The sequence below is a fragment of the Chrysochloris asiatica genome, unplaced genomic scaffold (assembly GCF_000296735.1).
Source record: "Chrysochloris asiatica unplaced genomic scaffold, ChrAsi1.0 scaffold00310, whole genome shotgun sequence".
NCBI lineage: Eukaryota > Metazoa > Chordata > Mammalia > Afrosoricida > Chrysochloridae > Chrysochloris > Chrysochloris asiatica.
In genome coordinates this window covers 3,093,067-3,105,286 of record NW_006408828.1, presented here as the reverse complement: position 1 = coordinate 3,105,286, position 12,220 = coordinate 3,093,067, and the positions used below count along the sequence as shown (strand labels likewise).

The 12,220-nt window shown below is 38.5% G+C and overlaps 1 protein-coding gene and 1 pseudogene across 1 annotated transcript; one reads left to right on the top strand and one right to left on the bottom strand.

Moving 5' to 3' along the window:
* The window catches only part of LOC102829798, a 44,312-nt pseudogene that overhangs the window by 16,714 nt on the left and 15,378 nt on the right, over positions 1 to 12,220 (bottom strand).
* On the top strand, positions 3,784 to 4,053 carry LOC102814935 (LYR motif-containing protein 5-like). The gene has a single exon (XM_006875032.1). The coding sequence runs from the start codon at positions 3,784 to 3,786 to the stop codon at positions 4,051 to 4,053; it is 270 nt and encodes an 89-aa protein (XP_006875094.1).

The window sequence follows — 12,220 nt, the reverse complement described above, 5'->3', positions numbered from 1 at the left end:
ATTCATTAAATTATATGTATTTATGGTTGTGCACTTTAGTGTTTATCAGTGATATCTCAGTAAAAAGTGAACACAAACAAATACATGAACAAAGTACATTTAATGATAGTAATTCTCAACATCATAGTCACCGATGATGACGATTGTAGGGGAATACAAGATCTGTAACTCATGATTAACTCCTAGTGAGCAGTTCCTTAATTTAGACTATCTCAAAGCATAGCACTTGCTAAAATATTTTCTTATATTGTTTCCTCACCTTAATGTGTTCATCCGTTTCCCCAATAGTGTAGTAGTCTTTGGGGGAAAAAAGAATAATGGATTGAGGTTTCCGATATTTTAATGCTTCTCAGGACCTTCGAGAACATACCTCATAATCCAAAGGATGCACATTCTTTTACGCAGGTTGGGTGTTCGGAATAAATCCCACACAGACGTTTTGGTCTGTATTGCATCCAACTCCTCCTTCATGGTGAATCTCAAAACCTTGAGTAATAAGAAAAAGAAACATTTGTGAATTGCCAAAAAATGCACTAGGTATTGTGGGAACCATCATACACCCAACAGAGATGTGTTCTCTACTTCAAGGAGATTTCTGTCTAATTTAAAGTCATTAAACAAACATTACAAACATGAAAAGCATCACAAAAGAAATAGAGACTTATAAAAGACATGATCATTTTAAACAATCTTAGGGAGAAAAAATTCTGGTGACAAGAGAAGCTAGATATAAAATTTAGACCCGAAAAAGGAACCAAATGTAGAGACAATGCTTCATTATTAACAGCTAGGGAAGAAAGACCTGGGAATTGAGCTTGGATCTCAACTGGCAACTGACTAAATGTTTGTTTTTCTTATTACTCAAGGTTTTGAGATTCACCATGAAGAAGGAGTTGGATGACACACAGACCAAAACTTTGATTGTCACTAAAATCTTCACATTAATATCTGATGTCCCTTCCTTATATTAAATTCTTAGTAGCCCATGCATACAGACAAAACTATTGGGCGTATCCCGATAGAGGCTGTGGTGGTTATGTGCCGTAGAGTTGGTTCTGACTCATAGCGACCCTGTACAGGGTTTCCAAGGCTGTAAATCATTATGGGAGCAGACAGCCTCATCTTTCTCCCTTGGACCAGCTGGTTGTTTCAAACTGCTGACCTTGAGGTTCGCAGCCTGATTTGCAACCACTACGCTACCAGAGCTCTTTGATAGAGGCTGTACCCAGATTCAAACAAGGATTTCTCCAGAAATCCACCCCTCTCTTATATGCTGCTGCTGCTCTGTGCCTTTGGGTTGCTTCTGATTCACAGCGGTCGACCTTGCATGGGATTGCTGAGGCTATAAATCTTTATGGAGCAGAAAGCCTCTCTTTCTCCCAAGGAGCAGCTGGTGGATTTTAATTTCTGACCTTTCAGTTAGCAGCCCAGCTCATAATCCACTATGCTACCAGGGTTCCATCCTCTTCTACATATTTGTGGAAAAATAGCAAAAATTTACATGTATGTGATATTAATGGTATTGTTTAATGATATCTGCATTCTGTTGGGTCACCTCTCTTTGGAATGGGAATGATTATGGATCTATTCCAATCTGTTGGTAAGGTAATTGTCTTCTAAATTTCTTAGCATAGATGAGTGAACCCCTACAATGCTGCAAAAGTTTGTTGAAAGATTTCGGTTTGTATTCCTCGTACCCTGTGTTTCGCCAATGCCTTCAGTGTACCTTGGACTTCTTACTTCAATATTATTAGCTCTTGACCATATCCTACCTCTTGAAATGGTTGACCATCAACCATTTCCTCTTGAAATACAGTGACTCTGTGTATTCTTTTGATTTTCTTTAATGCTTTCTGTTTCATATAACGTTTTGCCCACAGAATCCTTCAATTTTTCAAGTAGAGGCTTGAATGTTTTTTCTTCAATTCTTTCAGCTTGAGAAATGCGGAGCATGTTCTTCCCTTTGGGTTTTCCAACTCTGGTCTTAGTGCATTTCAATATAATAATTGACTTGGTTTTCTCCAGCTGCTTTTTGAAACTTTCTTTTTCCTCCTCATTTCTTCCATTTGCTTTAGCATCTCTACACTGGAGAGCAAGTTTCAGAGTCCCTTCTAACATCCATTTTGGTCTTTTCTTTCTCTCCTGTCTTTTTAATGGCCTTTTGCTTTCTACCTGCATCATGGCATCCCACACAGCTCTACTGTTCTTCCATCTTTAGTGTCTAATGCAGCCAATCTATTCTTGAGAAGGTCTCTAAATTCATGTGGGATATTTTCTAAGTCATATCTTGACTCTCATGAACTTATTATAATTTCTTCAGCTTCATCATGTGAGCAACTGATGGTCTATTCCACAGTCTGCCCCTAGCCTAGTTTTGACTGATGATATTGAACTTTTTCGATGGCTCTTCCCACAGATGCAATCAATTTGATTTCTGTGCATTCCTTCTAGTAATGTCCATTTGTATAGTCATCTTTTATGCTTTTCTAAACCAGGTATTTGCAATGAGGAAGTCATTGGTCTTGCAAAATTCAGTCATGTGATCTCCAACATAATTTCTATCACTGAGGCCTTATTTTCCAATGACTGATCCTTCTACTTTGTTTCCAACCTTTGTATTCCAATCACCAGTAACTGCCAAGACAGAAAAGGAAGGAGAGGAGAACTACATCTGAATGTGTAGCCACTGAAAACCGTATGAGTAGCAGTGAACCAATGTCAGATATAGTGCCAGAAGATGAAAACATGATGGCTACCACCAGAAAGAATATTGTCAGATATAGTGCCAGACAGTGAACCTCTCAGGCTGGAAGTCACCCAAAATATGTCTGGGAAAGAAGTGCTCCTAAAAGCAGAGTTCACTGTGAAGATGCAAATGGAGTAAAGCTTTCAAGACCTTCATTTACATCTCAAAATGAGGAGAAACACCATAAATACCGATTAATAATCAGAACATGAAATGTACAAAGTATGAATCTTGTAAAATTGAAAGTAGAACACATAAAAATCAATATTCTACACATTAGTGAACTGAAATGGACTGCTACTGGCCATTTTGAATCAGACAATCATATGGATTGCTATATCAAGAACAACAAATTGAAGAGGAATGGTGTCACATTAATTGCCAGAAAGACCATTTCAAGATCTATCCTGAAGTACAATACGGCCTGTGAAAGGATAATATCCAAGGAAAACCAGTTAATACCATGATTATCCAAATTTACACACCAACTACTAAGGCCAGTGATGGTGAAATTGAAGAATTCTGCCAACTTCTGTATGAACTTATTATACAATAATAAGTTGAATCAAACATGCATTCAAGAGGTACTGATAATTCCTTGTGATTGGAATGAAAAGGGTGGAAACATAGAGGAAAACATGACCTTGGTGATAGAAACAATGCTGGAGGTCACATGATAGAATTTTGTAAGACCAATGACTTCTTCATTGCAAATGCCTTTTTTAAACAACATAGATGACTATACACATGGACCCCATCAGATGGAACACAACGAAGTCAAACTGACTATATGTATGGAAAGGGATAGTGGAAAAGCTCCACCATCATTAGCCAAACAAAGCCAGAGACAGTCTGTGGAACAGACCATCAATTGCTCGCATGCAAGTTTGGGCTGAAGCTGAAGAAAATTAAAATCAAAAGGTCATTAAGAAGACAAGAAAGGACAAACCAGGGAGTCGGAGCGGTAGGAAGCTTTTACGGCTGTGGTACTGACTGTCGGAAAGTATTTGTATAGAAGTGCATACTTTCGATGGTAAATGAAAATGGCCAATTCTTTAAGAGGAGAAGTACTGAATCTTTATAAAAATCTGCTGTATCTTGGGAGAGCCTATCCAAAAGGAGCCGGCTATTTTAAAAGGCATCTGAAGAACGTTTTCCTTAAAAACAAAGATGTGAAGGACCCAGAGAAGATCAAAGAACTTATTGAACGGGGTAAATTTGTAATGAAAGAGCTAGAAGCATTATATTTCCTTAGGAAATACAAAGCTATGGAACAACGCTATTACTCAGATGTCAAGAAAACGTAACTGATCATTACTATAATTGTGGCTGAAAATCAGTGTCAGCTATTTATGTCTACCAAATATTGTAAAATAAATTCCAGCACAAAGTGAATGAGCCACACATACCACGTTAAAAAAAAAAAACCTGAGCAGCCTTACTGAACTAAAAACAGATTTCAACTTTTATTCATACTGAGGTTAATCATCCATCTTTTAGCCATAATTTTTAATTAAAATAGTAAGTTAGCTATAAATATTGCCAGCTATAACGTTAATGAGCATCAAGTTTTGGAATGAAAGTAGTATTAAAAACTTATTTCAAACCTATATAAAAGAATTAGACATTTTGAGCCTAATTCTCCACTTTTACAATGCCATTTAATGTACTTAAATGAAGCAGAATTTACTGCACATTTACTCCCTTTAACTTTTGAAGGAGTAACGTATTTTTGACCCAGTGTGGCACATTACTAAAAAACAAATAGCACCTGGTAAATGATTTAACTGTAATTATAGAAATAATTATGTGTATAACATAGTAATCTGTATGTATATATTGGGTAAGACTGACTTCTGGCCTAGAAATAACCTGACAGTGACTGGCATTGGATACAAGACCCATCCAGTTATTTCCATTATTTATTTCACTGTTGGCTCCCTTTGGGCCTTAAAACAAATCACCTGTTGTGCATTAACTAACTTCTTTGATAAAAAGTAATAAAGAATTCTATACTTTTGTCCTGAAAAAAAAGAAGAAGAAGAAGACAAAAACGAATGTCAGAAGTGACTCTGAAACTTGCTCTCCAGTGTAGAGATGCTAAAGCAAATGGAAGACAGGAGGAGGCAAAAGAGGTGAAGAGAAAATTTCAAAGGGCAGCTCGAGAAGACAAAGTCAAATAGTATAATGAAATATGCAAAAACCCCAAGTTGGAAAACCAAAAGGGAAGAATACACTCAGCATTTCTCAAGCTGAGGGAGCTGAGGAAAAAATCCAAGCCTTGACTTGAAATATTGAAAGATTCTATAGGCAAAGTATTGAAAGATGCAGGAAGCATCAAACAAAGATGGAAGGAATACACAGAGTCACTGTACCAAAAAGAAATGATTGCTGTTCAACCATTTCAAGAGATAGTGAATTAAGAGCCAATGATACTGAAGGAAAAATTTAAAGGTGCACTGAAGGCATTGGCAAAGAACAAGGCTTAGAATTGATTAAATACAAATGAAAACCAATGTTGTCCCTTGTAAACTATCACCCAATTCACAATAAAATCTTTTTTTAAAAAAAGTACCATGGACTTCCAAGAGAACAAACAAATCTGTATTGGAAGAAGTACAGCCAGAATACTCCTTAGTAGCCAGATGGCCAGACTTCATCTCTCATACTTCGAGACATATTATCAGGAGGGACCAGTCCCTCGAGAAGGACATCATTCTTGGTCAAGTGGAGGGTCAGCATAAAAGAGAAAGACCTCAATAAGATGGGTTGGCACAGTAGAAGCAGCAATGTGAGATTGGTGCAGGACCTGGCATTGTTTTGTTCTGTTGTGCATAAGTTGGCAATGAGTTGGTAGCGACTCGACGGCACCTAACAACAACAATGGGCAAAATAGTGAATGATACAGAAAGTATCAAAAGAAGATGGAAGGAATACACAGCGTCACAGTTCCACAAAGTAATGGTCTATGTTCAACCATTTGAAAGACATAGTATATGATTAAGAACCAGTGGTACTAAAGGAAGAAGTCTAAGCTGTACTGTAGGCATTAATATAAGACAAGACACCAGGAATTGATGGAATACTAATTGAAATCTTTCAGCAAATTGATACAGCTCTGGAAAGACTCACTCATCTATGCCAAGAAATTTGGAAGGGAGCTACCTGGCCAATCGATTGGAAGAGATCCATATTTGTACCCATTCTAAAGAGTGGTGACCCAGTGGAATGTGGAAATCATCAGACAATCTCATTAATAGCACATGCAAGTAAAATTTTGCTGAAGATAATTCAAAAATGATTGGAATAGTATAGAGAACTGCCAGAAATTCATAAGAGGATGTAGAATTAGGGATCTCATTGCTGATAGCTGATGGATCTTGACTGAAAACCGAGAATGCCAGAAAGATGTTCACCTGTGCTTTATTGACTATGCTAACCCTTTTGACTGTGTGGATCAAGACAAACTGTGACTAATGTTGTGAACAATGGGTGTTACAGAACACTTCATTGTGCTCATGAGAAACCTGCACATCGATTAAGAGGCAGTAGTTAGAAGTATAACCAGAATGCTCCTTAAAAGCGATGAAGATGAGACTTCGTCTCTAGCACTTTGCACATATGATCAGAAAAGACCAGTCCCTGGAAAATGACATCATGCTTATTAAAATGGAAGGTTAGATAAGAAAAGGAAAACCCTCAACAAGACGGACTGACAGAGTGACAGGCACACTGCGCTCAAACACAACAACACTTGTGAAGATGTCGCAGGCCCAGGCAGTGTTTAATTCTACTGTGTATAGGGTTGATTTGAGTCAGAATAAACTCAACAATAACAACACGGGGAAAACATTGAGTGACATATTATCTGGAGAGACCACCCCCTGGATAAGGACACCATGCTTGGTAAGGTTGAGCTATATTAACACGGGGCTTGCAACAATAGGCTCAAATGTAACAACAATTGTGAGGATCACACAGGACAGTCAGTGCTTCATTCTGTTGTATATAAGGTCGATTTGAGTTGGAAGTGACTCGATGGCATCTAGCAACAACAGCACAGTGGTCAGGTTATGTCTTTCTTACATTTGATTCTCAGTTCCAATTCCTTCTCACCTCCATGGTAAGGACTTCTCCAGCATTCTCTATTCCGTTGATGCATGCAACTTTTCTAACTTCCTTTAAGCCCTTCTCTAGTTTATTGTTTACAAGCAGCCACCGGCCAGACTCCACCAGCCACCTGATCAAAGAAGAAGACAGATGTCCCTTGTTTATTAACCACGTAACCTATTATCCGAGACACACATGCTTTTCTATCTAATTTATAATAGCAGACTCTTGTTCTCAATATCCAAACTAAACCATACTGAGGAAAATATAAGGATGACATTACCATGTACAAACAATTATTGTTAGAAACCAGGCTTTGGAGTTTAATTGCATCCTGTCTTAAAGGCAGATTTTCTTGGAAACTAGTAAAACAAAAAAAACATGGGATTTCAGAAGCCTTCAATTGTTCCATAAATTTTTAGGTCAAGGAGTGAAAACCAAAGCCTCCAGGTGAAATCCAGCCCACAGAACTCTTTTGCAAATAAGTTGCATTGGAAAACAGCATGATCATTTATTTATGCATTCTCTATACTTGGATGGCAGAGTTGAGTTGTTGCTAAAGATCCACATGGCCCACAATGCCAAAAAAAACCATGTACTGGGTAGCTTCTTGTAGAAAGTGTCAGCAGATTCTATACCTCTTGACCTCGGTTTATGTTCTTTTCTATTATGAAAATAGTTTCATGGGAGTACTCCTTCCATAATGTAGCACAGTCCTAATGTGCTCCCTCTTACCATTTAAAATGGCACAGAGAGTACAAATAGGACTATGACTTTAAGTCTAGGCGAGGATCAAATAGAAACCATGTGAACTAATTCCTATTTCTGTTATCATGACAGGGCCCCCTTGGATACAAAATTTAAGAATAAGCTCCTACCTAAGATAACGAGGGTACAACACAGGAAATATAACCAACGTCACTGAACTATACATGTAAAAACTGTTGAACTGGCATATGTTTTTATACGTATGGATTTCATGACAATACAAAGAGAGTAAGCTCCTACCTTGAGGACAGAAAGAGGACAAAGAAGGGGACAGATACCATCAACTGGAGTCTGCGCCACTCTCGAACAGCAAACGACAGGCCACCCAGGATTATCTGCGAAATACTAGAAGCACAGTTTCCCAGGGCTGCCGCCATGGCCTTGGATTCTGTCACTGTCCATTCTGATACTAAAAGGAAACTCAAACATGATGTGAAATTCAGACCAACGTGAGATCTTGTGATCGATTTCAACTCATAGAGAATGTAGAAGACCTAAAGGATTGACTTACTGAGCAAATTACTGTTGACCAGGATACCCATGGAAGAAAAACCAGTCAGAAAACGCAAGAAGCAGTAAATGAGGAAGGTGGGAGCAAAGGCCAAACAAGTCCCAAAAACAGCCAGTTGGAGAAAACACCACCTGAGCACCAACTTTCGTCCAAACCTGAGAGAGAGGAAACCAGGTTAGATTCTCTTGGACAGAAATCATCTGCAGTAGCACTTAATAAAAGAAACATCTCTTAACATTTAAGGCAATTTTTTTTTTTTTAATCCTGGCAAGTGTCTATGTATAATAAAACATTTGCCATTCTAGTATTTTTTGCATGTATGACTCGGTGGTATCAATCACATTCTACAATCATTGCCACTGTCTAGTTTCAAATGTTTCCAACACCCTTAACAGAAGCACGGCGCTCCCTAAGCGACACACCCGCATTCTCCCTCCCTCCTACTTCTATTAACCACTAATAAACTTTGTTCTCTAAACATCTGCCTCTTCAATATATTTCATATGAGTGGAATTATATAATATTTGTACTTTTTTTCTCTGTTCCTTTGTTTTTTAACTTTTCATTGTAAATTGAGTGAAGGTTTGTTGGACGTAAAACAGATCATCTGTTTTACGTCCAACAAACTATACTCTTTGTTTCATCTCAATGATTGCAATCCCCTCCGTGCAACAACAGCTATCTCACTTCCGCCTTGTAGTTCTGATTTCCATTCCACCCTCTTTCCCATCCCTTCTCAACTTTGTTCTTAGGTAAATGTTGCTCTTTGGATCTTGAATGATTGACCATTTCATGGTGTGCATACTTTACTAGTGTTGTTCTTGCCCCAATATACCTATCTACTGCTTGGCTGAAACTTGGGCCGCAAGTTGCATACCATTCCAGACCTGAAGGCTGGTTGAGGGCCACAGTCTCAGGTTCCTCGAGTCTCTTTCTGACCAGTAAGCTCAGTTTCTTTGTTTGTTTGTTTGTTTGAATTTTGAGTTTAATTTTGCCACTCTATCCAGGATCTTCTAATGCGATCCCTTTCAGAACAGTGGACCATCTAGCTCTTCTGGTCTCAGAGTGGTGGAGACGGATGTTCAGCTGCTTCATTGGTCTATTGGACTAGTTGATGCCAAATATCTTCAGTTTCCATCGCTCTTCTTCTTTCGCACATGCAAAGACCAATAGTTGCAACTTAGATGGCTGCTCATGTGCTTTTAATATCCCAGACACTACTCACTAAAGTAGAATGTAGAAAATGGTCTTTGCAGACGATGTTATGCCAATTGACTACCGTATCCCCTGAGACTGTGATCCTGAATTCCATGCCCATGAACTCATTATCTTAATAAGTTTGATAATATCTCAGAAGTTTTCATCATTTTACCCTGTGTATGTTCCTCCACATTCATAGGTGTGTTTGCAGCAAAGGTAAATATCCATATACAAATATCCTCTTTCAAACCCTTATATATTTGTGGGTATATGCCCACTCTCCCTCCCATACCTATTTAGGCTGTGCCTCTGCCCATGTGTCTACCCACAGAATATTGTTTCAGGTTGTGTATTTAACACTATTTTCTTGTATCTCCTTTAACCCTTGCATACCTCCCTATGTCTTCACCTGTCTTCATCACTCTTCTGCCAACCTCCTTCTTCTTGCAAATTGTCCCCCCATCACCCGAGCTAACATGTGTCTACCCCCTAGCCAGTGAATTCCTCTTCCTTCCCTCCCATCCCTGGCAGCCATCAATGAATATTTCTTTTACAGAAAAAAACCTGTTACTGAGTTTTTAAAATACTGGTCTCATTTTTTGATTAACTAAATTCACTCAGCATAATGTCCTCCAGATTCATCCTTGTTATGAGGTGGTTCACAGATTCCTTGTTATTCTTCAGTGTTTCATCAATTTCCATTGTTTATCCATTCTTCCATTGATGAGCATTTAGACAGTGTTCATATATATGGAGTCCTGGTGTGGCACTGTGGCTTAATGTGCTAGACTGCAAGGTTGGTTTGAACTGCAAGGTTGGTGGTTCAAGCTCACTGGCTTCTCCTCGGAAACCCTATATAGGGTCACTATGGGTTGAAATCTACTTGAAACTTAACAACATATAAGTAAAGGAGTCCTGATGTGGCACTGTGAGCTAATGTGCTAGACTTATGGTTCATTCTTCGAGGGTGGCAAGAGCTGTCTTAGGAGAATTTCTTTGGGAAAATTTACAGTCTTTACCCTACAGCCATGATCTTGCCCATTCTGACTTTTTTGTTGTTCCCAAAACTCAAAGAATGTTAAAAGGAACAAGATCTGAGTACCTTGAGAATGTCAAAACTTGTTTTGATGTGCCACAAATCAAAGAACATGGAATTCTTTGGGGAAAGGGTTAGAAAGATGGAAACACTGCCTTCAGAAGTATACAGACCTAGATGAAGAATATGCTGAGAAACAATAGCTTCACATTTGTATTTTTTTGTTTAATACAGATGTTTATGATTGTGTAGCAATACTTTTGACTTGCCTTTGTATCTATGTATAGCTAGCTAGCTACCAAAATTTTTTTAATGTTTTATTGTGAATTATATGATAGTTTACATGGGAGAACATTAGTTTTACATTCATTCTATCATATATCGTTTCATTGCCATGGTTACAATCCCCTCCATGCATCATCAACCAACCAAAGGGTATACCCTGCAAGCCTGCCCCCAGTCTTCAGCACACAGTCGCTCTCCCTCTCTGGATCTAAAGTCCCCAGCTGCTCCATCACTCCACATCATCATCTCTGCCTCCATCTCAGGCATCACTGCTTCTCTGGGTAGGGTCCTGCTCTCTGCTCTTCTCCGTTGATGGTCCTAGGGACCTCCGCTCCTAGACTGGAAAGTTAATCACTCCCTTCCTTGCTATAAAATGTCTACCTTTACATTTCCAACCCTCACAATCAGTCCTGATAACAATTATTCACTATTGTATCACAAGAGACCCTTCTGCATTTCATTTCATCAGCTCCGCCTAGACAGATTTCTACCAAAAAAAATTTTGATAGACATTTCTTATCAGAATAATTAATAGAAAATTTACAAAGATCATATAAAGAATTTTTTATTTTTTGTGTGTGTGAATCAGATGAAGGTTTACAGAGCAGATCAGTTTTCCTTTCAACAATTCATACACATTTTGCTTTGTGTCCTTTATTGCAGTCCCCACAATGTAACGTCACTTATCCCACTTTCTGCCTCTATTTCCTGTTTCTAGTCCCCCTTTCCTAACCTTTCTTGCCTTCTGAGCTTAGTCCTTGGGCAAATGGTGCCCTTTTGATCTCAGAGGATTGATTATTGTAAGTGGTGAAGACCTTGCTAATATTGCTTTGTCCATTAGTTGGTTCATTGAACTAATTATTCCCATGCATCTTCCAATTTCCTTACTCTCCTTTGCTCTGGATGGGGAGAGACCAATATTAAGTGGCCTGTCATAAGCTTTTAAAACCTGTGATATAGTTAAGGTTTTGTGTCAACTTGACAAGTAAAATTTCCACATTCTGCTTGGTCACCTCTCTTTGAAATGGGCACAAACACGGATATCTTCCAATCAGTTGGCCAGGCAACTGTCTTCCAAATTTCTTGGCATAGATGAGTGAGTGCCTCCAATGATCATCAGTTTTTTTTCAAAGATCTCAATTTGTATTCAATCCACTCCTGGAGCCTTGTGCTTTGCCAATACCTTTTGTGCACCTTGGACTTCTTCCTTCAGTATCATTGGCTCTTGATCATATGCTACCTCTTTTTTTTTTTTTTTTTTAAGGTTTTTATTGTGGATTGAGTGAAAGTTTCCAGGGCAGATCATCAGTTTTACATTCAACAAATCATACAACTTGTTTCAACGATTATAATCCCCTCCATGTACCATCAGTTAACAGTATTTCTCTCTATTTACTGTAGCTCTTTTTTTTTTTTTTTTTTAAACACTCAGGCATATATAATGATGTATATCACCAAAAGGGCACATTCTCCAAGTCTGCTTCCCAGCTGCCACCTCATAATCCCTCTCTTCTCATGAATCTAGAGTCCTCAGCTGCTCTCTCTCTCCATGTCCCCATCTCTG

Excerpts from the sequence above, each read along its gene's own strand:
- LOC102814935 (XM_006875032.1), top strand. The coding sequence starts at position 3,784 with ATGAAAATGGCCAATTCTTTAAGAGGAGAAGTACTGAATCTTTATAAA.